Raw genomic sequence first — 25,214 nt, forward strand, 5'->3', positions numbered from 1 at the left:
AGGGTATTAAAGAAGGTAAAAAGGAGATGTTTTTTTCCACGATCCTTAATGAGCCAGTCCACTTCCAAGGAATCAAGATTTTTCTATTTCTAATACTACTGTTTAATTTGGAACAGATTATAAAGTTACTTCATACAGTGAGATATCACTGGCTGTTCTATAAGTATTTAATATTGGGGGCTGGGGGGAAATCCATACTTTTTTTTTCTTGACCAGCGCAGAACTTAGCCCATGTAACTTTTTACTGTCCCAGAATTACCCACATCTTGTCATGTCTCATCATGAGAGCCATAAAGAGATAGTAGAAATGAAAGCATGGAGTTTTGCATTAAAAAATTAAGACGTGATATATTATCTGCTGACAATCCAGTCTGCTCCGGTATCTACTTTTCTGACGTTTAATAAATTCCCCAGACTAACAGCAGCTTTAAAAGGTACAGCAGGGAATTTTAACATCCCCCTTCACAACAGAGGGGATCAGGAAATGATCTTTCTTAGTTGTTCTGTTGATTACAACTAGTGTACGAGGCCAGACAGATTTTCCTTTTTTGGGTTTGTGATTATTTTCTTTTTTTAAACCGGCTTCCTGCTTCTAGTGTCTTTAAAGTACTTCTGTGGTTGTTTTTAACAACTGTAGTGATTTGTTCATCAAATTCCATCTCAGAAGTTGAATTTTTCTTATACGTTGCTTCTTAGCCTACGTTCATTGGCTTCAGTAGAATCTAGCCTTTCCACTTAGGAAATAATTCAGTCCGAGTCAGAAGAGCTCTTGAGGCACGGTATTTACCTAGATTGGTTTACTTGCTTCTCTGCCTCTTCTTTGGGTAGTTATGCTCACTTTCTCACAATTCGGTTTCTCTAAGTCATCCCTAAGCTAAATTCAATGATTTTGTGTTTGACTTTTACTAAGCTACAGCCGTTTGCCTTTAAGATTCCACATCACTGCGGCAGCCGTTGGTAGCATCCCATGGAGAAAAAAAAAAGAAAGATTCCTGACTTTCTAGTGACAGCGATGAGCTCAACAACTGCATTAATGACAACTGAGCATTAATGACAACTGACCTTCTAAGCAAACACCCACAGTAACTTTTCAAGGTAACCCTCACAGCTTTTCCAAAAACTGTATTGACCGTTTAATACAGAAAAAGCCTAAGAAAGCTTGAACTAAAAGGGAAACACTCTGTACTACAATATTTTTCAATATCCTCCAGGTATTGTGACAGAACAGGCAGCAATCAGTCTGAGTTCTTCTGACAATAAGCTTCTATAAAAGTACATTAACATAGTATTAGGCCCTTTGTCTTCAGAGCTGCAACAAGAACAAAATATAGCCGACTACGACCGCACGCAGAACGGTATAAGCAAGCCTGCAGGATAGTCTAACATAACCAGATTGTAAAGGTGTTCGATCTTAAAAGGTATAAAAAGAGTATCAGCTACTCATTTAATTCATTGAATGAGAGCTACAATGTCTGCGTTGTAATAAAAGACAGTAAATGAAAATCAAATCAAAAAGGATGTTCTACCAGAATTACACCCAGACTTCATTGCTTGCACTCACTGGAAACTGAACAGTCTCAAAAACCAGAATCTTGTTTGTTTGTTTGTTTGGGTTTTTTTTAATACAATAATTTTCATTATTTGTTAGGAACTTAATTTGGGAAAGAGACATATCAACCAGCCACGTCCCCATTCTCATTTAAGGATGGGCAACGGGGATGTCTTTTTTTCCTAAAGCAACAATGTCCCTCTGACAGTGCTGACTCCTTGGCACCTTTTCGATAACTCTTAAACCTGCTAACTAGTTTCAAATAAACTCAATGGAGGCATTGAGAAAATGCAGAGATACCAATTTCTCCTGTGGAAATGAGGAGTAAAATCAGCCCCCTTCCCACACGCGGTGGTGTAAGCTCAAGCAGTTTGGGCACAAGGGCCACGTAGTGATTTTCGTGGGTTTTGTGCTGCAACTGTCTGTTGTACGGCTGACGGCGAAGGGACATGGGCAGAAGAGAGGCTAATGCAGGAGGGGCGGTTTAGGGGATACGGCTGGGGAAAATACATGGATTTTTAGGTGTCCAGATGAAGATCTAAGGCATGGTGGGTGGCGGATGGGGCAGGAATACAGAGAGGAGCTTCACTGGGTGTACAGCAATTCGGTTAACTAGAGGGCAATAGCAGACTTTCCTGTTAGTTCTGCTGGACGTGGTCTTTTTAAGTTTTTCTTCAGAACAGAAATAGATTAGTAGATAAACAAAGCTTGGGAACAAAAAAAAGAAAACTCAAAATACTGTCTGTGGGTTTATCTTCATTTTAGAGTTACAAGGAGTGATAAACTGTATTTAGATCTTGTCTAAAAACAGCCTTTGCAGCATCTCTTAGGTTACTTGGAAAAGAGACAACAAAGTAACACTAGTAAAAATATTGTAATCAGTAGGAAGCAAGTAGAGAACTATCAGCAAATCTTCGTGCTTTAGATGGCTTGACAAGTTCTCCACAAAGTCATTGTATTACAGCAGTTTTCCATTCTAAGCCCCCAGAAACAAATTGCTTTACTCCTTACTTATCAGATGACTTCTGAATGATTATGCAGGCTCGTTAAGCTAGGCCGGTAATAATGGCGTAAGTTACTCCCCTTATTGTAACGCTTTCTTTCATTGTCTTCCTTGTCTGTAAGCAGTAAGGGGGGTGAAGATCACCCATTAACCTTTCGGCCTTCAGAGTCTACAGAAATAACGGGACTTCACGCTCCGTCTTCTGAATACAGGTGCAGTAGCTGGAGACCCCTAAGCATCTGCTACAGATGCAAATTTTCTATATTCTTTGCCACTTCCTCCCATCCCACATGCATTCTTCAGCCTGCCTTACCTAGATTGCTGGTTCTGCGAGCAGGCAGACTAATTTTAGGGCAATTCCAGTTTGACACACTCTTACCTTTGGATGACTGCCTTCCCATCCTGTTGTGGCTCACGTCCTTTGCGCAGCTGACACGGAGGTAACTGCAGCCTGCAGACCACAGTGAGAAACCAAGGAATTCAGTAAGCTTCAGTCATCCCCGGCATCTCAACACTTCTCGGTGAAGAAAGCTTTTAAGTAGTCAGAATGTTTTCAAATGTCATTTCAATCTCACTGAAACAAAGCTTTTCTTGGGATTAGTACTCTGAAAGGTTTATTTTATAAGTATGTGGACGATATGAAAAAAATCACAGAAAAAGCCAGAAAAACAAGTGAAGAACTCCGCATGCAGATAAGCTGTTAGGTAGTAATTACTAAAACCTGTATCAAAACCACGTTGAGTTTAGTGTTAAATTACCACACAGAACTTAGGACTTTCAAACGTTCCATAATTTTAAGTGTACCTTTTCCCACGTTCGCCTTGCTGTACAAGTTCACCTTGCCAGAGAATCGGTAACACGATGAGCAAATGGGCACATCCAGACCACAACTGTTTTTCCCTCATAAATTAAGCTACCCTCATCGCACATTTGCTGCTACCAATGCACCTCACCACTGCATCCACGCAAACTTCAGCGTGTTGTGGAAAGCAAAGACGCATTTTGGCTCGTTGCTGTTGAGAGTCCGAGTGTAACAAGTGCTGCTGCACCGGCTTCTAACGGCAGCACAAAGCGAGGAAACGCTGTAAGACTTCCACGCTATTTCACGGGTTGCCACTCCGTATCTTTGGGCAGCGCCTGGAACTGCACACAAGCGTTTCATTAGGCGATTACTACAAACCAGGGCCTTGGTAACGCAGGGGAGAAGCGCTGCTTCTCTTCACTCGCATTAGCGTTACTCCAGCGAGAAGCGGCGATGAGCCTTGCGCTCCAACGAAGGAGGAACTAGCCCAGCCCGGTTTCAGCCCGCAGTGAGCCTGCTTCAGCAGGAGAGGGCACCTGCACTGTGTCTGTTCAACTCTAACCAGTAAGTGAATCTTTAAGATCCGGAGTAAGCTTCTACCTCTAGATACATACAGCAAGTTGGTTAAATATTAACACGGTTGTCAGCGCTGGTGGTTGCTTAGTATGTCGATATATTAACAATGCACGTGGCTTCCCCCGAATCAGGCAACATTAGACCCAGCGCAGCATTCCTGAGGCTGGCTATCAGATTGCCCCTGGGAGAGCTCCACGTTTCCCAGCCACCAGCACAGGCCACGGCCTCACCCAAAGACCGAGACTGAGCTTTGGTCCAGACCAGGTTTATCGCTTCTGAGCCCATCAGCGCTGGCAGCCCCCGCTCAGGCAGCTCACAGCCCCGCAGGAAAGGCACCCCGCCCCCGGGCCGTACACCCGGCCGCGGCCCGGGGCAGCCCGCCCTCCCTTCGGAGCCGGCAGGGCCAAGCCCTGGGCCCCGCCGCCTCACCCGCCCGGGCACCGCGGCCGGTCTCTCACTAGGGAGGGCGAAGCTCACACGAGGCGGCCCGGCCCGGCCCTGCTGCCCCGCGGACACCCGTGTCTCCCCGCGAGCCCCGAGCTCCGGGAAGCCGAGCGGGAGCCGGGCCCGGCCTCCGGCCCCTCCGCGCCCCGGCCCGGCGGCGGGGAGCCAGGCCCCAGCCGCTCCCCTCAGGGCCGCGCACCGCCGGCACCGCGCTGAGGCGGAGGAGACGGCACCAACGGCCGCGGCCCGTGGCGCTGAGGTCGGCGGGGGGGCGCAGGGGCGACGGCAGCGGCCGGGACCCTCCGAGGGGCCGGGGCCGGGGCCCACCGAGAGGCCGGGGCCGCACCGCCGGCCCCCGCAGGCCGCGCCGCCCATTGGCGCCAGCCGTTGCCATGGGGACAGGACAGGCCCCGCCCCGCGCCCACGCGCGGCCTCGCACTCCAGTGCTTCTCGCCGGTGGCGGGGGAGGGGGGGAAGCGAGCGGGAGGTTTCACATCCGGGGGAGCGGGCGGAAGAGGCGGCGCCGGCAGCGGGCGGCGCCCCGGAAGCGGATCGCGGGGGCTCTTGGGAGTTGTAGTCCGAGCGGCGGCGGACCGGCGCCAGAGAGTTGGTTGTGAGGAGGTAGGTGTCGGGGAGCGGGACCGGCGCCGCTCCGCCCGGGGGGGCTCGGGCCGCGCGGTGCGTGGCGGGACCGCGGCCCCGAACCCGCGGTCGAGGCCCGGGGGGGGCCGCGGCCTGAGGAAGGGCGGCGGGAGGAAGGGGAAGGAGGGGAAGGATGGCTCCGAGACGGAGCCGGGTGGGTGGCGGCGGCGGCGGCGGGGGACCGGCGGGGCCGCGCCGCGCGGGGCTGAGGCGATGGGCCGGGGGCGGCAGCGGGGCCGGGCGGCGCGGAGCCCCGGGGCCGAGCGCAGCCCCGGGGCCGAGCGGGGGGCGGCGGGCGAGCCCAGGCGCGGTGCCCGCCCAGGGGGGCGGGAGCCTCGGCCCGGGGGGAGCCCCGGCCCGCGGGAAGGGGCCGTGCGGGGGCCTGGGCCTGTGCGGCCGGGCGGCGCGGGGCGGCCGGGCGGGGATGCCCCGCGGATGGGGCACCGGGCGGGGGCGGGGCGGGGGCGCGGGCCGCGGGCCGCTGCTGCTCCGGTGCCGCCGCGGGGAGCCGGGGAGCGCAGCCGGCGGGGGCGCGGAGCCGGCCGGCCGAGCTGCCGGGCACCTCTCCCCTGGGGTCTTGGGCGAGTGGCCGGCGGGGAGAGCCCCGGGTGGAGGGGGAGCGGAGCCCCGCTTCGGGAAGCGGCGACCCGGAGGCGGCCTGGGGAGCTGGGCTCTGCCCTGATTTTCTGCTCCGTGCCGTGGGGAAGCCTTCGCTCCTGTTACACAGCCGTTCTCCGGCATGGCTCGCAGCCCTTTCCTTAGTTTTGTCTCTCCCTTGCCTTCCTGTAACTTACTCTGTTGTCACTAGCGGCACCGTTTTTTCCCCCGTGGTCATTGGAACCGTGATGCCGTGTTGCCCGTTTGGTCCACAACGCTTGGTCTCGTGAGTGGCGGGTGCCCAAGAGCATCCAGCGCCCGGTCCTGCCTCTAGCACTTTATTGTCCCCCCTTCCAGCCTGTCAGAGTCCAGCAGCGGGAATCCTGCAGAATTAGGATCGATAAAGAAAGGTGTCTTGCACAGATCCACCCCTTCTTTGGCCCAAATAGCTGAAAGTCAAACGGTTTGGCTTTGCGTGGACCCCAGCGTAGGCGATCCTTGAGGATGAATGATACGTAAGACAACACCATTTCTCCCTTGTTCTCACAACAAAGGACTTGGGGCTATACCTCTTCATCCACTGCTGGAATATCGCAGTAGACAATAATCAGAAATTCTGTGGTATTCACTGCATGTTGATGTACTTCTTGGGGATGTGGTTTCTCCTCATACGTGCGTGTAGCTATTTTCAAGTGGATCAAGGAAACCCAACAAAGACCCAGTTCCCGGGCCTTTGAGACTTTATCTAACAGTTTCCAGTGCCACATTCACTGGTTTCACTCTTTGCCTTTGCAGCAGGGGCATTAAGTCCACTGCTAACGAACTTCTGGTGTCTCTTTTGCCATCTGGGATTCTAGTACTTTGCCAAGTCTGAGGCATCAGGCGCTCCGCAGTCTGCTGGCGTCATCGTGCACGGTTGATTCTCGTTCCAAGTGTACCGTTGCCTTGTCCACAAGAGTCGTGTGTCATCGTATTCCACTCCTTCGTAAATCCAGTGTCCTAGGAGACCCCGCATCTCTCTCCTGTTGTCAGAGCCTGACAGAGTATCTTTTGAATCTTCCAATGTGTCCCTCTTTCAGTGCTGTTCGTGCGTCCCCTTCATTTCTGTGAACGGTGAAGCAGCTGCTGTAGTTGGACACCTTTTTTTTTGGTATCAGGATCTTCAGCAACAAAACCCTGGGATTTCCACCAGGCTGCTGGCTGTGCTAATACTAATTCCCAGTTCAGTATCCTCTGTGTTCAGATCCACCAGATCTGGTCTTGAGTAATCCAGTGATGATGCTGCAGGGGCTGATCTCTTAATGACCTGTACCTTAAACCTAAGCTTATCTATCCAGGCTCTTCTCTCTCTGCTTTGACCGTGTTCCTACTGGATGCTCAAGCTTGAAGTGCTCAAAGTCCTCCATGTCATTTGAAAGGGATCCCTCATCACTGGGACAGCAAGAGCTGGATTCTGTTCATGGACATCACCTGGATTGTTTCATCTCTCTACGCCTTTATTCTCTTCCCTCTCCTGTCCCCACTCCCGCCCAGTCTGACTCTAGCTCTTCTAGACACGAGGCTGCTGCTGGTCGCACCGCAAGGGTCCCCAGCTCAACTGGGGGTCTACAGGTGCGGTTATAAACAACAAATTTGTTAGTCTTGCATGTCAGTGGGGCTCTCAGTTGTCAATCTCGTAAGCTCATCCATGTGGGGTTTTCAATTTTTTTTTTCCTCGGTCTTGAGCAGAAAAGACCATTTTCTTCAACTTTGTCTTGCATTTATTTTTGGAAGTGCCCTTCTGCCCATCCCAGCGTAGGCGAGATGTTCTTTGTTCTCTTTTCTGCTAATTTGTGCTCTGCAGGTAAGCCTTGCAGTTTACCTGCCTGAACGGTGCATTGCCCTGGAAAGCTGTTGTAGACTAACTTCCCTGTATTCTCTGGAATACGCTTAGTCTGCCTGCAAGCAAACACCTTCCCCATTTTTGTCATGCTTAAAAATTTGGGAGGAAGATGCAGCCGATACCTCCATGACTTAGATTTAAGAATATATTGCAACATTCCCGGTCATACTCCTGGTTGTCTCTCTCCAGTGACTTTGGAGTGTTCAAGGACTTACTCTTTTGTGTCGGAGTAATATTGGACTGGTGTAATTTATCAGAAATATTATTGGCTTTAGGATGGTTTGTACCTTGACTGAGATGATCCCTACGTGAAGGGGGCACAAGACTGCTATGTGCTCCGCTCTTTGCACTTTCAATTTGCATTCCTCCCGTGACTTAGCTCCACGGTTGAATGCTTCAGCCATAAGAATCTTGCTCGACTGCCACAAAAAAGTTTTCTAACTTTGTTCAGTGCAGTGAGTTAGTTATACCAGAGATGTTTTCCTCTGCCATCTTGATAATTACTGTGGCATGTATGGTTTTTCATTTTTAAACAAGTCAAATAACTGTGTTTTTATTTATTTAGTCATTGAAAAAGACGAGGTGTAGACTCGCCCGCAACAGCAGGGTTGGTTTTATGTCCCCGTAGGGAGGTGACTTGCTGAACAAGGTGTCACGTCTGCAGAGTTCTGTTCTGAAAGTGCTGTTATTTTAGGCCTTCTTTGCTGTTGCTGAAGTAAACAGTAATTTTGTCATTAGTTTCACTGACAGCAAAAGTGAATAATTTGAAAGCATAATAATTGTAGGATATTAATTGTGTGGGAATAGCCGTTAATCTGGATAGTTAATGTTAGCTTTGTGTAAATGAGGACCCGCACCCATCTGGTCCAAGTTTGTTAGGAAAGCCTTGTTACCCTGTTATCAACAATGCCTAAAATGTTTTTAATGTTTGGCATGACAGATAAAGCACCTCAAAACAAAGTTGATTGGTTTTTTTCTTCTTGTTTGAGTGAAAGCTATTTTAATAAGAAATTAAAATAGGAGGTTTAATGTAATTTCAGCAAAGAACATTATCAAAAGTACACGTCTCTTTCTTCTCTTGTTTTGCTTTATAAAGGGGGAATAATGGCAGTGGTCTACCTACGTCTGGCATTCTGACTTAAAAAGGTTTTCAAAAATATCCCCAGATCAATATCATCACAGAAACAAAGCACTTCCAAAACCTACAAACCGCTGGTTGAGAAGACACTTCCTCCCTTCGGGTGGAGAGCGGCCAGTTATAACGGGATAGCAAATAGTGCACCCACGATTCAGATGAAACAGGCAGAATAAAACCACCAAGGTGAAATTTGTTGAGGGCTATCAGCTTGGTCTTGTGCTAAGGAGAGCTAGTTTCAGAAGTGCTGAGCACTTGAAACATCTCAAAGGAAATATTAATTCTAACTTCCTGTTTCTTTTTGCTACCTCTCGCTTTCCTAGGAATCAACCCTTTTCACTGTGATGGAGATGTTCTCGCTGAATTCCCTTAAAGGTAAGGACCTCAGACAATCTTCGGTTCCACTCTTATTTTTTTCTTTGTTCAGAGATTCAATACTATAGCAGATTGAAGAAAATTAATTTGTAAGAAACAGTGCTGTCCTCCTCCACGCTGGATAAATGAGAGGTTTGTCCTACAGATGTCTTTGTCAGAGTTCCTTCTCAATGCATTAGGGACAAAAAAGGAAGTTGAGATGATGATACCTGAACTGCCGATAGCTATGTATGATGCCGATTTTTACATTTGAGGCGCACTTTATCTCTTGAGGGGAGCCCAGCGTGCAGAACTTGCACTGTAAGGGTAAAGCGAGGGTTGTTGTTGTAACCAGTGTAAGTCCATTCTGTCTTGGTTAGCGTAGCACGAGTTAAGTGTTGCACCTGAGCTTGGTTACAGTAAGCACAAGAGAGTATTTCAGGGAAACAACAGAATTTGGAAGGGGAGACGACCTCTTGTGTTATCCAATAGATGACAATGTAGACTTGTTTGCCATTTAGCTTAAAGTAAAGGCTTTTTTTTCCCTTTTAGTTTTACCCTCCTAAACATACCTGCATCCTTTTGTACCAATTCAGTAAGTGCTTTCTCCTTGGTGTTTGCATACTTTAAATATCTGTCAACTGTTGTCATGTCCTTTTTTTTCCCTGTCATTGCTTTGCCAGCCTCTTTCTTTAGATCATATTTTTCCTTAAGAAATCCCTCCAGTCACTGGCTGGTTTTTGTTTTCTTTTGTTGTTCTTTTCTGAACTCCATTACTTGGTCTTAAAATAAGGTGCGTAGAATGGAATAAAATATTCCAGATATGGCTGAACCAGTGACGGATCACTGCCTCCTGTCTCAGGGAAGTCGTGCTTCTGCATCAGCTCTTGGGGAACACAACAGCGTCCCAGCCATTCTTGTAACGCTGCCATGCTAGTGAGTCACCAATATTGTGGGTTCCGTATTTAAAACAAAAATTCCCAGAATGCTTTATCTGTCCAGGGCGTTAATTATGTGCGAAGTAATTTTAGTTGGGAATAAAAACCCTCTCATCTGTCAAACAGTGTGACCTGGGTTGGAGTCTGAGAGCGAGAGAAAGAACTTTTCCTGCGAGGGCTAGTGGTTTGTCATGGCCAGACGGGGTTTGGGACTCTGGGTGCTGTAACACTTGCGCTCTGGGGGAAAAGGAAGTCTTTAACATAACGTGGCTTGTTAACGAGCTTCTGCATAGCGCTGCTGCCTCTGCAAAGGCTTGGCTAGAGAAGATGAATTAACCACAGCTCATCGAAGTGAGCCTGGACTGGCAAAGCCTGGGAAGACGGCTTTAAGCGATTATTTCTATGCTGTTTAACGCTCATCTCTGCAAATAAAGCTCTTTGGATTGAATATGTGGAATCTGTGACTTTTGGAATTTTTTAATAAATTGATTCTTAACTATTTTTTCTGTGCTCAGAAGATAATTTTTATATCATTTACGGTGACAAACCACTAGCCCTACTCATGTCTAACTTTCCGTGCACCAGCACACTGTCTTTCAGCATCTTCTCCGAGATTTCTCCTTCCCACTGACTGTGTGTTCCCAGGATTTTCCCCAGACATGTACTTTAGTTATCTGTTCTCTTTTGTTTGTTTTGCTTTTAATCATTGTGGTCTCCAGCCATGGTTTTCATCTCCTTAGGGCTCTTGTTTCCTTTTGTGTTTCTTCACTGACGTTCACAACTTGAAGCAGCTGAGTAGCTGTGATTATTATTATTTTTTTTTTTCCTTCACTGCTGGACAGCTTATTGCCTCATCTAGATCTCGGGAAAATGCTAAATAAACCAGCAACTGTATCAAGTTAAGTAGTTGCACAGTAGATTCATCTTCCCAGAAGGATGTATTAATGTTTGCATAGTATTTCCAGCCACCCTTTCTTTCTAGTCCTCCTTGAAGCTGTTGTTTCCAAACCAACTGAGGTTTATTGCTAAAAGTAAGAGTTTGTGCAATGGCTATCAAAAGATTTACATACAATTCATTTCCTTAAATTGACTTGTCTAGCAAGATTGTTTTCCTTTTTAGTGGACCAACGCTCTTAAAATTTGTAATCTAAGCCTTTATAATTAGAGTGCAGAATAACTTTCAAGTCTTTCAAAAAAAAAAAAAAAAAAAAAAAGGCAAGCCTTTTTTTGTGTCCTCTGGTGCTGCTTCAAGATCTGGGGTTTTTTGTTTGCTTTTGGTTTTTTGGTTTTTTTTTAGTAAAAAATAACGACAAAGACGAATCACTAGCTGCTTCACAGAGGTTCTAAAAAGTGTGCATATTGGAAAAGGCGCATTTGGTGTAGTAAGGGGTTTTTTGAGTGTTCGTGTATGCTCTTCCAAAGTTTGGGGGTTTTTTTATACAGGGTTTTGTTTGATAACTTTCCACTTCTTGAACCTCTTCTTGTGGAGTACAGGCTTTGTAAAACTGAAGTGTGCAATTATGTTAGTTAATCCTTTTGTGGCTTGTCAAAGATTTCTCTTTCTGATTTAAAAACAAACACCCCCCCGCCCCCCAAACAACCAAAACCCCCCTTTTTTCATCATGATGTGTAAACAACCATTCATGTAAATTTTTGGTTTACGCACAAAATATTCACTGAGTCGTAAGGTATTTGACATAAAAATGATTCCCTGGCTTGAAGAAACACACAACTTAATGGTAGTCCCAGGTGTATGTTGAAGCCAGAGATAATAAAATTTATATACATTAATTGCTTAGAAAAAGAATTCAGACTTTAAAAAAAATAAAAGAAATAAATCCTGTAGTGTTTGAATTGTACCCAGCACTACAGCCTTGAGAACTTTACGCCTCGGATATGAAACTGTTCGTATAGAACCAAGTAACAGGGGACTCAGCTTCAGGTAGGGAGAAACGTGTAGGAAGGGAAAGTGCTGTCTTGCTGCCTAATTGACTTCAAGATTTTTAGTGTTTCTCTCAAATGGTAATCAACAATGGGCTGCAAGCGGACTTTATTTTGTAGTAACGTACACTTGACCATGAATGACCTGGCCTGTACGTGTGTGTGTTTTGGGCAGGTGGGGTGTACGTGTAGCTGAAGAGAAGAAACCCGAAACGGCTTTCGGGTTCCAGGGTAGTTTCTGAATCGTTCTTGCAGTCACTTGTATTAAAACAATCAGAAAGTTTGCTTTGCCTGTAAATGTGCAAGGATTGCAAGAATCGTGTGCGGGAGTGAAACCGAGGGCAGCCCAATGCTGTTGAAAGCATAGTAAAAATTGCATGTGTGTTTTTTTTCCTCTAATGAGAGAAGGTTAGTAACGATTCTAAAATAAAACCCCTATTTGGAGGACTGGCCCGTGGACTGCGTTTGCAGTATCATCACCAGGTTGCTCAGATCTTGGAGCAAGTGACTCATCTCTTTGTGGTAACGTTTCTTTGAACGTGTGTGAAGACATTCTGTTTTTTGGGGGGGTTTTGTGACACCTACAAAATATTCACAAAACCCTTTGAGACGACCTAGATCCGTATCGCGCCACGTCTCGTCGGTGCACGAGCACACGCTTTGACTCGCCGCCTCGTTTCTGTTTGCTGCGCACATGTCAGGAGGACAAACAACTCCAGGCAGGGCTGGTAGAGTTCCATGATGCAAGTGCCGTTGATTTTTTAGAAGAGGAAGAAAATGTCTTTCTGCTGGTTTAATGCTTCAGCGGGCGGCGCGAGTCCTCTGCCTGCCCACGGCGGCCGGCCCCTCGCAGGCAGGAGCTCTCTGCCTCCGCGGGTTCTGGCAGGGACACGAAAGCAGCTTCTTTTCCCTTTCCCTTTCCCTTCCTTGGCAGCGTCACGGCAGCCCCCGGGTGGCGTGGGGGGGGACACGCTGCCCGCGGATCTGCCACCCGTGGGCTCAGCATCCCCCCCGCTGACAACTCAGGGGGTGCAGCGAAGCTCGCCTGCGCCGGGTCCTCCCCCCCGCCGGGGGGCGCTGCGGCGCGGACGCTGCCTTCCCGCCGGAGCGCCCGGCCGCGTCGCTGGCCGCGCCCTGCCTGAAGCCGGCGCCGGGCAACCTCAAGATGGCGGCGCTGGGGCTGCTGCTGCAGGCGGCTGCGGCCTGCGGCTCGGCCGGGCCGCTGCGCCTCTGCCGCTGCTACCGGGCGGCGCCGGGGGCGCGCGGGCTCTGCACCCGGCTGCCGGCGCCCGAGAGCCCCGAGGAGGCGAGGCAGGAGGAGGAGCCGGGCGCCGAGGAGGAGGACGCCGCCGCCATGGTGAAGGGTGAGCCGGGGGCGAGGCGGGGCGGGGGGAGGGAGGGAGGAAGGAAGGAACCGGCGGCGCCCCCGGTGTGCGCGGCCCGGCGGCCGGGGAAGCCGCGCCGCGCCGCGCCGGCCCCGCACGCAGCGGAAGGGAGGAGCGAGCCCCGCTGCCCGGTGCTGGGAGGAGGGAGCGTGAGCGCGCCGCACGTCCCTCCCCCCGCGCCTGCAGCCGGGCCGCGCCGCCCGCCGGCCTCCTCTCGCTCCGGGCGGCTGGGCTAGGCCGCGCCGGGCCGCCCGCAGCCCTCCCCCCCCCCGCCGGCTGGGAGGGGCGACCGGCGCCGCCGGGGCCGCTTCGCGGGCGGGCGGGCGGCCATCGCGGGAGAGCGGCGCGGCCTTGAGCGACCCTGCCCCGGGGAAAGGGCTCCTCGCCGGGATGCGCGGCAAGGGAGAGGAGCCGGCGAGCTGCGGCGGCGTCTGCACGCACGGCTGCGCCGCTGCCGCCGCCGCAGGTAACGGCCCGGTCGCCAGCGGGGGGCCGGGGGGGCCGGGGGCCGGTGCGGGGAGCTCGGGCAGCGAGGGCCGAGGCCTTTGTGGCAGCCCCCGCCGCGCTGCGCGGCGGTCTTTGTTGGCGGCGTGGGGACCGGGAGAGGTGGGTTTCTCCAGAAAACGGAAAAGGGGTGCGGAGCCCTTCGGCTCAAGGTCGCCGGTTTGAAGCCGGGCCGAGCCGGCCCTGGCCAGAAGTCCTCGCCGCTTTTGATCGCCCGCCGTGGGCTGACGCGAGAGGAAAAAAATCATAAATGGATCTTTCGCTAGAAATCCTGATGGATTGAGCACGCCCATCGAGCATCCGCCAGGAAAACTGCTTTGCCGTCGCCGTGCAGCGAGTTCCGTTAGGTCAGAGCCGGAGCGGGCTGCTGGCGCTTCGGAGCGTCGCTTTATCCGCTTTTCGTGTACAAAGGGCTTTGGTCTGGCCTTCCACCAGGTAGTCTTGCTGCCTGAGCTGAATGAAATGCTAATCGAGATACGGACAGCTCTCCTTAACGTAAAACGTGGTATTTGTGGTGTCCGTAAATCTGGTCAGGGATGATGTCTCTGTCTAAAGCTTGGAAGATGTCTTTTTCTCTTTTGGATGTCAGCGCTCCAGCCTACGACGACAGAGTTGTGTGTGAGAGGGCCTGGGGTTCAGGTGTTTGAAGGGTAAATGCCTTCCTGCTTTTCAGAAGGAATTGTTACTTCTATAAAAGAATATTTGAAAGTGTGTTTTGATGTCATGTTTTGACAATTGCTTTTCGTTAGATTGTGAAGTGTGAGGAACACTTCTAGTTTAGAAAGATACAAGTAGTTTTGTGCCGGAGGTTACTGCTTCCAGGCTCTGACGTGAACTACTACGTTTTCCCTTTTAAAATCGTTGTAGTCTGAGTTTTATTTCTTAGGCTGTAATCTTCTGCTTTGGAAATTTGGTTTATTATTACATAAAAACAACTCCTTTTTTTTTTTTCTCATCCTTCTGTGTTCTGTGCTTCCTTCCCACCCTCCAGCACTTTTTTTTTAATTATCATTTTCTCTCTGTAGTTTCTTAATGCTTTGAGTCTTAGTTCCGTTTTCCTTTCAGAAGCTCTGCTGAGCTTTATCTTGTAGTTCAGAGTCAGATAGTCTTTAGTTGTCGCATTCAAGCTGTTCAACAGAGCAAATTAACTTACTTCTAAAGTAAATGCTAAACCACCCCAAATTATTGTTTAATGAGCTGGTTCAGGTGTTGCCTGAGAAAAACAGTAAACCAGTTTTGGTTTTGTTTTTTTTTTTTCTTCCCTCTTTCGTACTTCATTCCTCAGCACTTTTTCTAACGTGCATTTTCAGAGAAGTACTTGAGTACTTTATCTTTGGGCTTTGGCTCACTTTCCTGGAGTGCCTGTTGCCATCGGTGGCTCACCAGCATGGTTCCATGTCGTGGCTGTCCCTGTGAGGTGCTTGGGGGTGCCGGTGGGGACGCGGCTCTGGACAGGGGGGGACGCCCAGCAGCCGTGTGAGGGCCACGTGGGGAGAGCTTGCTGGGATTGGCCTCATCCTTCCAATCTGTGTGGTGGATTGACCATGCAAGGCTCTTCTGGCGAGAGTTTGGTGATAGTGGAAGATTTGTTTCAGACGAGCAAATAGAAAGTCCTTAGGGTCTCATTGTAAGTCTGCCCTACCTGTGCAGCTGCTACTTGAACAGGTAGGAATCATAAAAGTTAGTTTAAAAAACTATTTATGAGGGCCAGTTCTAAGCCTTCAATTTGTAAACTGATGTCATGTTAGCTATCCTCATTTGACTGCTTTTGTTATTAGCCTTGGATATATGGAAAAATCAACTCTGATCTGAGGCCAGCTTACAAAAAGGCAGTGTTATATTGGTATTAATATCTAAGGCTTCGCTTTGTTGGCCCAGAGGGTGGGATTTTGGAGCAGAATCTGTGAAGAAGAGAGCTTCTCTGCCTGCTCAGCCAGGTATGTGGCACTTCTCGCTCTTTACTGAGACTTATGTGATCTTGACCTCTGGTTTGCTCTAAGAAAGAATCTTTCCCTGAGATTAATTAAATTTGCCGTCTCATAGTATCACAGAAGAATTTAGGCTGGACTGAAGCTCTGGATGCCGCGTGGCCTGATCCCCTTTTCAGAGCAGGGCCAGACTGGAGCAGGTTGGTCAGGGCTGTGTCCAGCCGAGTTCTGGGTGTCTCCAAGGATGGAGGTTGGCCATCGGTCATTCTCGTTCTCTGGCGATCTCACTTGCTTTTGAAGAAGCCTTGTCAGTTTTACCAATTTTTAAGTTTGTTCTTGCATAGGCAAGAACTGCATGTGTTTTTTATTACTGTATCTACTTGAAAGGAGCCTTGGTCAGGGTCGCTAGATGATAGTTAAAAAACCCCAAGAAGCACAAAAAAGTAGTCTTGTTTTGGGGTACTCCAGACTGAACTGCCAGGTGGAACCTTCTCCATCTCTCCCTAGTAAAACACGTCTAGGCTAATGCCTTATGAAACGGATATTATGGAGCCACAGGGCTTTCTTCTTCCCTGTGAATTTTTGATGAGTTAGGAGCATTCTTCACTGACTCGAATTTATTACTGCGGGGGCTTATAGCTTGATAAGTGTTGTATTTAATAGTTTGTCCTTGCTGCTCATTTGTTGCTTCTCTAGGGATGCTTGTTTGTTGCTTCTCCAGGGAAGAGAATTTGAGGGAAGATAGAAACTGTCGAAATCAATCTAAGGCTCCTCTGTCTTCCTTGAACAAGACTATGGGCCATTTTATTTGTGCTGTTGTTGTACCTGACAGTGTCTTTACTTGTCAGGTTTGATGGGGTTAATAAAAGGCTTAGCCACTACTGCTAGGAGCTTTTTTCCCTTTTCTTTCAGCGTTGCTTGGAATGATCATTGACTTTCACAATCAAGTTAAGCTAAAGCACTCACTGGCTTTGAAGAACTTAAATTAGTTAATTGGCTTCTTTGATAACCCCACCCTGAATTGTCTGCTACCCAAGACAGGCTTTTAATATTCCTTCGTGATCACGGAGCTGCAGTATGGACATTATATGTGGTTCTGGCTGGGTAGGAACTGGGTATGAAAATCACCTCTATTTTGGGGGGAGTATTAGGTTAAACTCCTTGCCTCCGCAGGACTGTGACTACTGCTAATATGATTGCTACCCAAATACCCATTCTCAGCAGTGAGAGAACTAAGACACTCTTTGGAGGAAGATGCCAAGAAATCCAGTCTGGCAGGGAAGGAAACATTCTGTAAATCCCGTTCTGCAGTTTTGGATTGTTTCTTTAAAAACTAGGAGTGAGGCATGGCTTCATGCAAGATAAGATCCTTTCAGTGCTCAAATTCGGGATAAGAATGGGCTGAGGGTAATCCATCAAGCCTTAGAGTCGCTGTTGATACGTCAGATGGTGCTGCTGAATATGGCATTGTCAGCTGTGAAGAATACATTGTGTCTCGGTTGGTAATTCAGAGTCTGATCTGCAAGCCAGAACTAGGCTTTGTTATTTAGAGATCCTATTCTTCTTTGCTCTAGAATGGATTAAATATTTAGTCCTGACTGAGGAGTCACCTCAGAATGTGAGAAATTGGCTCTGTCCGTAGGTAATCGCATTTTCTTCCGGGCATTTAAGAAGCATGTACTACTTACCTCTGCCTGTTATCACAAAATTTCTCAGGGTGTTGTTTTTGAAAGGGGAAGCAACTAGAGGCCAAAGAATACAGCCTGGTGCTAGAGGTTTTTTTTTTTTTTTAATTTCTCATTTATTAAGTGAATTTTATAGTGCATTTGGGAATTGTGTTACTACTCCTCCCTCCATGCGTCCCAGCGATATGGAATGGAACTGCAGAGTGCCAAAATCTTAGTCATTTTTCCAGTTTTCTTGAACAGGTCAAAGTCTGAATATAGTGGTGCTTGCCGTATGAGTAGGTAGAAATGTCACATTTGCTGTATAATTACAGAAAAATCGGCTTGTAGTTCTTTGTTAGGCTGAGACCATTTTCATGCTCTCCTGGCCAACACATAGAGGGTAATTCATGGACAAATAGTGCTCATAAATCAGAGTACTTCCCGCATATTCCCCTGTAATTGTCCAAGAGTTTTGCCCAAGTATGTGTGAGAAACAGCAGCCTGTGGGCTTTTTTAATTATTCTTTATAATGGAAGATACCATGGCTGACCATCGTGCATACGAGAGTGGCAGAAAGCCCGTCGTGTGTTGCATCATCTTTTCAACATCGGTATAGTCAAAGGAGATTGAGGAGGCAGCAGTTTTAATGTGTTCATTTTGACGCTGCCCTCTAAATACCAGCTTGTCCGCTACATACCAGATTGAAAAAAGTAACACCCACCTGAGCCAGTTCCAGCTGCGGGTCAGAGTTAGACAATTGTGGAATTACAGTGCAACCTGTCTTCAGATGATACCCAGCTCTCGACATCCTTACCGCAGGCCACGGAGGTTGTTTTTCAGTATCCCCCTATATTTGTTAAGGAACCTAAATTATTTTCTGTATCTGGTCCGTTTGGCTTCCAGAAGAGGTTTCACTGAGATTCAGCTGGTTCTTCTACGGGTCGGAGGAAGAAGTTTCACAACTAAGTGTCACTAATAATTCTTCCTCTTTTTTTTTTTTTTTTTTTCCTGTGCTCCGGATGAGCATGCTGTTTCTTTTGCTGGAGAGGGTGATATGATTAGCAACGTGTGTTTTTGCTCTCCCTTACCCAAGTATCCACAGTCTGACAAGTGTTAGGTCTGCCGTGGTACAACATAACTCTCTTGCCTTCCCTAAAACCTCTCTGATTTCCCCATTGGTCAGCTTTCAGGTGAGCCCTCATAATACATCCTCATAACTTCAGTTTTCTCTCGCTGAGCAGCTTCTTGGATAATGTCTTTTCCACATGCCTGTATTACAGAGCCTTTCTCTTAAATGCTCGCTTGCTTCTCTGGAGCCAGTTGTGGTGTATTTTCATTATAGCAACTCTGCAATCAAGAGTTTTCAGCAAAACATTGTGGCAGATCTTGGTGATGCTCTAATGAGCACGACTGTTGGGTCATTTCTCCTCGGATTTGGTAGCTCAATCTGAAATTCCATATTCTGGCAGTACGGCTGATTGTGTGTTGCTGTCTTCTGATTCATTGCTGAAACTTGCCCATAATACCTGTAGAGAATTAGAAACCCCCTAAAAAGTAGTGTCCAAACCCATTGATGGTCTGCAAGAAGATTCATGAAGTTCTGAGTGCCTGGGGAACGTGCGTGTTTGATGTTGAGTGGACACAGGATCAGAGCGGCCTAGCTGTGCTTGCGGCTGCCAGAATAGGAGATCCCATTCCTCTCTCCTATTCCCTTGCGCTGGTTTTGGGTACCTGCAGGACTGTGCAGTTGGCTGATTTACTTCTGAGCCCAGCAAAAACCCAGTGTACTCCATTTTTCTGGTTTAGCTTTCTGTCAGATTAGGGCTGCAAATCATTTCCCTGTACGTTTGGGTTTGTGCCGGAGCTGGAGCAGCGGTGGTGTTGGAGCCTGGCAGAAGTGGCACCTACCCCTCGCCTCAACAGTAAGCTGTTAGACCTGCCCGACTGTGTAGCGTAACTACGGCCAGAATTGTTATCACATTAACCTTAATCTGATCTTGCTTGGGCTGCTGCTCAAAATAAAGGCTCTCCCCTATGGTGCTGGATACAACCGTGATGCATGTGAGAGGTGAGTTGGAGCAGCTTCCTCGCCAGCTAAAACTGCTGGTGTTGGCATCGGGAAGGAGTCTGGAACCATGAGGTGGGCGTGACATTGCTCTGTCTGGGGGCAGTGTGATTATTATTTTTTTTTTTAAGAGAGTGATTTGAACTGATCATTAATATCCCCTTCCTGCAAGTGCTGTAGCCTGAGCAGCATTTCTCGCCTGTCGGGGCAGGGGACCTGTGCTCAGCTAGCCAGTCCTACTTGCTGTCAGTACCTGCCGCCTCAGGCGCTGCTTCTTGGCTTCCTGCTTGGGCTGGTTTATCTCCAAAGACTCTGTTGGCAAACTTCTTTCCAGGGGGTTCTCTGAGCAATTTAGTACAAAACCATATTCCCAGCCTCTAACCAAGCCACCTCAATAAATTCAGGGAGAAGTCCCCAGGCGTTATTTCACGTTACTGCCAATGGCTGGATCTAATGTGTGCCTTGTCTGTTGTCAAGACCCTTGATTTAACCCTGAGGTGGTATGCATCATTCAGGAGGGGGATGCAAATACCGAAGCCTGTTCAAAATAGTTATTGCTCAGTTTGTTTCCGATACCGAAGAATGACAAACAAAGCTGCTTTTGCATCCATAGTGAGGAAACAGCACCAACTCCATGCGTTAATCTGGGCTTTCAATTCTGTGCTAGGATATTTGTATTCAGATTCAGCAGGTATATGTAGGCTGTTGTTTTTTCTGTCGAAGCTGTATTCTTTTGGGAGGAAAAACGTCTTTCCAAACTGTTACGTGATTGTTGGCGTCACTGAATCATGCAGGTAGACTGTCAGTGCTGCAGTTCTAACTAGAGGTTATTCATACTTTTAAGAGGTGGAAACAATCTGTGCATTTCAGAAGAATGGGACTGTGCTGGTCTTGGCTGGGATAGAATTAATTTTCTTCACAGTAGCTGGTATGGGGCTGTGTTTTGGATTTGGGCTAGAAACAGTGTTGATAACACAGGGATGTTTTAGTTACTGCTGAGCAGTGCTTACACAGAGTCAAGACCTTTTCTGCTTCTCACCCCATCCTGCCAGCGAGGAGGTGGGGGGGGCACAAGGAGCTGGGACACAGCCGGGACAGCTGACCCCAGCTGACCAAAGGGATATTGCATACCATATGACATCGTGCGCAGCAATAAACCCAGGGAGAGGTTGGCCGGGGGGCCGCTGCTCGGGGACTGGCTGGGCATCGGTCAGTCGGTGGTGAGCAATTGTTTTCATTTGCATCACTTGTCTTTCTTGGGCTTTATTTCTCTCTCTTTGTTGTTTTCCTTCTCATTACAATTTATTATTATTATTTTATTTTATTTCAATTATTAAACTGTTCTTATCTCAACCCACGAGTTTTCTCGCTTTTACCATTCTGATTCTCTTCCCCCCATCCTGCTGGCGGGGAGCGAGCGAGCGGCTGCGTGGTGCTTAGCTGCCAGCTGGGGTTAAACCACGACAGGGACATCCAGTATTGTTGCCCATTTTGGATTTGCACTGTCATCTTGCGTTTGAAGCTCAGGAGACTTTGCATTCCTGTGTACCGTTTTGCTGATGCCTGGAGACATTGTAGGTGAACCACTTAATACCTCTGCTTACTTTTCTATCTGTAACCTTAGAGACATTAATGCTCACAGAGCTGCAGTGAAGCAGGTGTTATAACATGTCTTTGAACAGGACTGCACAAGAATTAGAAGACATTTAGTTCCTCTGTTTGTTTTTTTTTTCCAGATTCCAGAGACTTATTAAAGGAATTTCCACAGCCTAAAAACTTGCTCAACAGTGTGATTGGACGAGCCCTGGGCATTTCTCATGCAAGGGACAAGCTGGTGTACATCCATACTAATGGGCCAAGAAAAAAGGTAATCCTGTTGTGCTGGGGATGGGTGGCGGGTAGGTGTGTTGCACATCGAGTGGGAAGTGAGCCAAGAATACTGCTAATCCTGGAAGTAACTCTTTAATAGAGAAAAGTACAGAAGTGTTTTAATTCCACATAAAAGTTGTGTGATAATCTTTCAAACAAGAAATATTCTCACTTCATCCTGTTTCTCCTTATTTTCACATACTTTAAGAGGTATATACATGTAAGTCCTGTCCCTCTCCTTTTGTGTGTGGAAGGATGGATTTTTTTTTCCTTTTAAGTAGCTTGCTGTCACCTGCTTTTCTCAGCAGAAAGACACATAGTCTGTGCTCAAATGTGTTGGGCTATGTACCTTGCTGCTGTAGAAAATTAAAATATATTTTAATATGTATTTTAGATCTTAGTAGGCCTAGATTTTCTTGTAGATTCTAATAGAACAAATGCCTAAGCCTAAAATGTTCAATTGCAACCAGAAAAGAAGAATTTGTTTGCGATGGAGGGAGGCTTCTAATACTACTTAAGGGCAAAATGAAATACAGACTCTTTTTTTTGTTAGATGAAGCAGAGGAATTTCAAGCAAACAGTTTGCCAAGTAGCTGGAGCACTGACTGGGACGTGAGAGGCCTAGATCCAAATCTGTGCTCTAAACTGAGCAGAAGTTCCCAACTGGTGGGTGCTCTGTGTTCAAGGGTTTGACTCCTCTTATCATACCAGCTCTCCTTCCAGAGCAGAAAGCCCTTTCCAGCTGAAGTTTAACTGTAACGTACATTCCAGGAAAAGATTCAGTTCTGATGGATTAACATTTTCCAATAACATTGTCTAGAATTTCCCAGACAGTTTTTATTACCACATCCTTTGTAAGCATCCCTGCATTTTAGGCAATACATTAATAATGGTTACTTTAGAGTTCCTTTATTATTTGTGTTTTTGTGTTTCTTGCTTTTTCTCGAGCAGTAGTGCAGTTTCCTAACGTAAATTTTGGAATGCCATGACCAGTGCCTCATCATTTTAGTTTCCGTAATCAGTTCGCATTCTTGTTAGCACTTAAATAGATTAACATTGAGTGTAACTTCAGGTTAAAAAAACACCAAAACAAAACAGCAAACACCAAAAACCCCAAAAGCCAATAGAGGAGCTGTTGGAGAAAATGAGGGCTGGATACCAAAAAACAAAACACCAACCCAGAAAGTGTTTGGGGACAGAGGGGCAGGTGAGACAAACTGGAGAAGGTCTCGGTTGGAAGTGGGCAAGGTTTTTTCGTGAGTGCCAAGTAACTTGGCCTTCATGAGACAACTTTTTTCTCCGCAGGTCTGTGCCTTTTCATGCAGAGCCCCTAGGCAAAATGCGTAGCAATTTCCTACAGTTAGATGAGATTCAGATGGCAGGCAGCCAGCCAGATGTAGGCTGTGGAAAAGTCAGGAGCCTTTTCTCTAGCCTTATAGGTGGGGTTTTCCCAGCGGACCTAAATGCCACCTTTCATCTTTGCTGCAGAAACAGGAGAGAATTCCTTAGGCATTTTCCTCCTTTGAGCCTTGAAGAAACTCAGCTGCAGCATCTGCAGGGCCAGGAGTAGAACGAGTTCTTCATCGGGAGCAATGTTTTCAAAAGGGCAGGGTTCAGCTTTCAGTATTCTTTGCCTTTGCAGGTTTTTCAGCTGCTCTCATCCAACCGTACTGGTGTAAGAGGAGCTCTGGTGGTACTGTTACTTCTCTTAATGTCTTGTGTCGGGCGGCACATACTGAAGGCTGGGTTCTTATGTACCCAATGAGTATGGCAGCTGCCTGTGTAACTGTGATGAAATACGCTGCTAATTAAAATGACAGCAAGGAAGCAGTTAGGAAGATTTGCTTGCTATTGCAACTGGAAATGTGTCAGAAAGTGCATCTTGCTTCTCGGGCCTGATCTGGTATGCTGCAGTGTACATAGGAACAGTTACTCTGAAACGGAATTGTTCAGCTCTTGGCATTTGATTCCTCTGAGCTGACACACTGCAGCCTGTGAAGCTCTGGCCCAGAGTACGTGGCACTGTGCTGGAAGTCAGCCTGGCTTCTGGGCCTGCCTCAGCCGTGCAGCTTCTGTGTGACTGTGGGTACCTTGTATCCCTTTTTCAGGCTTTTCTTTCTAAGTTACTGGAATGGAACTTCCCATAAAGGGACTGAACAAGGAGTTTTAATTTTAGGATTTTCATTTGTAGCTCCCTTCTTTGCCGGGAGTTCGGAGATGTCTGAAGTAGCTATGCTCCTGGTGGAGAAGAGAGATTGTTCTGTGCTGTCTCACTTTACTGGTTATCTTTGCTTTTCAGAAAGTCACTCTGCATATAAAGTGGCCTAAGAATGTGGAAGTGGAAGGCTATGGGACCAAGAAGATTGATGCCGAGAGGCAGGCAGCAGCTGCAGCATGTCAGCTCTTCAAGGTGAGCTGAGGCTCCTCCTTAGCTTGGACAAACAAGCCTTTGAGTGTGCAGGCCTCATCCGTTTTGGTGATAGGATTTTTGACTTTTATCTCTCTTGCCTGTTCACTTTCTTAGTTGGCCTATCTGTTAATCAAGGGTAGAGGGTGAAGTCTTGAGCTGTCTGAATCCATTTGAGCTTAAAAGCCCACTTATTTCAGCCAGGCGTGAACTCCCTAAATTCTTTGAGTTCTAGTCTTTGTGCTTTATGTCCTAGACCTTAATCAGCTTTTATCTTAGTCTCAGCATCTATGGTGAGAAGTAGAGCTTCCCCCCAGTATATTTGCTGTTACTGTTCACTAACTCACACCTACCTGTGTGTATTTGCAAGTCTACCTGTCAGTCTACCTGTGTGTATTTGCAGGCGTAGGACCTCCAGAGGCTCTTGTTTCCTCTTTGTGTAAGCCATACCGTGTCAATTATGTGTTCTGTTTTACGATTACTCTTTTAAAGTTACGCTAGCCTGCCACTTCTTTATGACTGGAAATAGTTGATACGTATGCACGGCCAGTGTCAAACAAGTACAGTAAAGTTCTAAAGGTCACTGTTTAAGATATGGTGTTACATAGCAGCTATCTGAGAATAAGATGCAGTTTTGTCTTCAGCTCTGCCACTGACTGTTGTCTGTCACCTTGAGCAAGTGAGTTTGCTTTTGGAGTTTCCCTTTTATCTATGGAGTAGGAACAATGATATCTTCCTACTAAGGAGCCTAGAAAAGATACTGTAGGTGCTCTGACAATGAGAGCTTTTTGATTTGCTCATAGATCAAGAAAGCTACATTAAGAAATAACTACTTAGTTTTTAAATTAAGCCTTCAGAAGTTAAGAATTGCAGCATTAAAACTAGTAGTTTCTTCAGCTGGCCTCTGTGCTTAGGCTAGTTTCTTTAATCCTGTGATTAGCAAAACTTGTTTCACTGACTGACTTCATTCCACCTGAAGCATGGTTGGTCCCCATTCAATTAACATTCACTGGAAATGTATTCTTGTTTTATCCTCACTAGTCAGTGTGCAACAAAAGCATTGTTTCCTGGAAGTTTTTGAAGGAAAAAAATTCCTACCTACACTTATAATATCTTTTTCCCCAAATTTTGGAAATTGCTAAGCTGTACTTTAGTTTAGAACTTAAAACCCCCAAGCCCCAACACCCTGAAACGATAGATTCAGCATGCAAAGCTTTAACTCTGGTGCTAAACCGATAACCCGCCAGAAGTCCCTCATGATGGGAGGCCTTGTGCAATCATAACTATAGAAATAGCTACAAATGCTGCTTTAAATAGTCAGCAGTTCAAGAAAAGTAGTAGTGTCTAATTGGTGCAGAGAGTGTCTGAATATAGTGACTTTGAGTAGAGCAGCTAGCAAAGTGAATTCTTGCTGTCTTAGACACTCCTAAAGCACAAAATAATACAGCCTTGTCTAATATGGGGCCATTGAGAGGCCTAAAGATGCAACTTCTAATTTATTGCAGCGGTCTGGTAAGACATGGCGT

At 47.3% G+C, this 25,214-nt stretch overlaps 2 protein-coding genes across 8 annotated transcripts in view; one reads left to right on the forward strand and one right to left on the reverse strand.

Moving 5' to 3' along the window:
• Positions 1 to 4,836, reverse strand: part of LOC140648627 (KAT8 regulatory NSL complex subunit 1-like) — a 40,498-nt gene extending 35,662 nt beyond the window's left edge. For 2 of the 4 annotated variants that reach the window (XM_072854939.1, XM_072854937.1), the window contains exon 1: positions 2,932 to 4,835. Coding sequence is in view for 1 of the 4 variants with exons in the window: in XM_072854936.1 (XP_072711037.1) it covers positions 2,932 to 3,003; positions 3,357 to 3,457 (173 nt within the window). In the remaining 3 variants the exon portion in view is untranslated. Of the gene's footprint in view, positions 1 to 2,931 lie in introns of all 4 variants that reach the window. The other 2 variants (XM_072854936.1, XM_072854938.1) reach the window with 2 other exon arrangements.
• Positions 4,837 to 4,910: 74 nt separating this feature from the next.
• The window catches only part of DHX30 (DExH-box helicase 30), a 35,490-nt gene continuing 15,186 nt past the window's right edge, over positions 4,911 to 25,214 (forward strand). The window contains exons 1-4 of one of the 4 annotated variants that reach the window (XM_072854932.1): positions 4,911 to 4,995; positions 8,954 to 9,005; positions 21,149 to 21,279; positions 23,581 to 23,691. In XM_072854932.1, coding sequence (XP_072711033.1) covers positions 8,975 to 9,005; positions 21,149 to 21,279; positions 23,581 to 23,691 — 273 coding nt within the window. In that variant the 5' untranslated portion in view covers positions 4,911 to 4,995; positions 8,954 to 8,974. Of the gene's footprint in view, positions 4,996 to 7,002; positions 7,225 to 8,953; positions 9,006 to 12,986; positions 13,228 to 13,324; positions 13,715 to 21,148; positions 21,280 to 23,580; positions 23,692 to 25,214 lie in introns of those variants that run through there. The other 3 variants (XM_072854928.1, XM_072854929.1, XM_072854931.1) reach the window with 3 other exon arrangements.

The sequence above is a fragment of the Ciconia boyciana genome, chromosome 2, assembly GCF_034638445.1.
Source record: "Ciconia boyciana chromosome 2, ASM3463844v1, whole genome shotgun sequence".
NCBI classification, from domain to species: Eukaryota; Metazoa; Chordata; class Aves; order Ciconiiformes; family Ciconiidae; genus Ciconia; species Ciconia boyciana.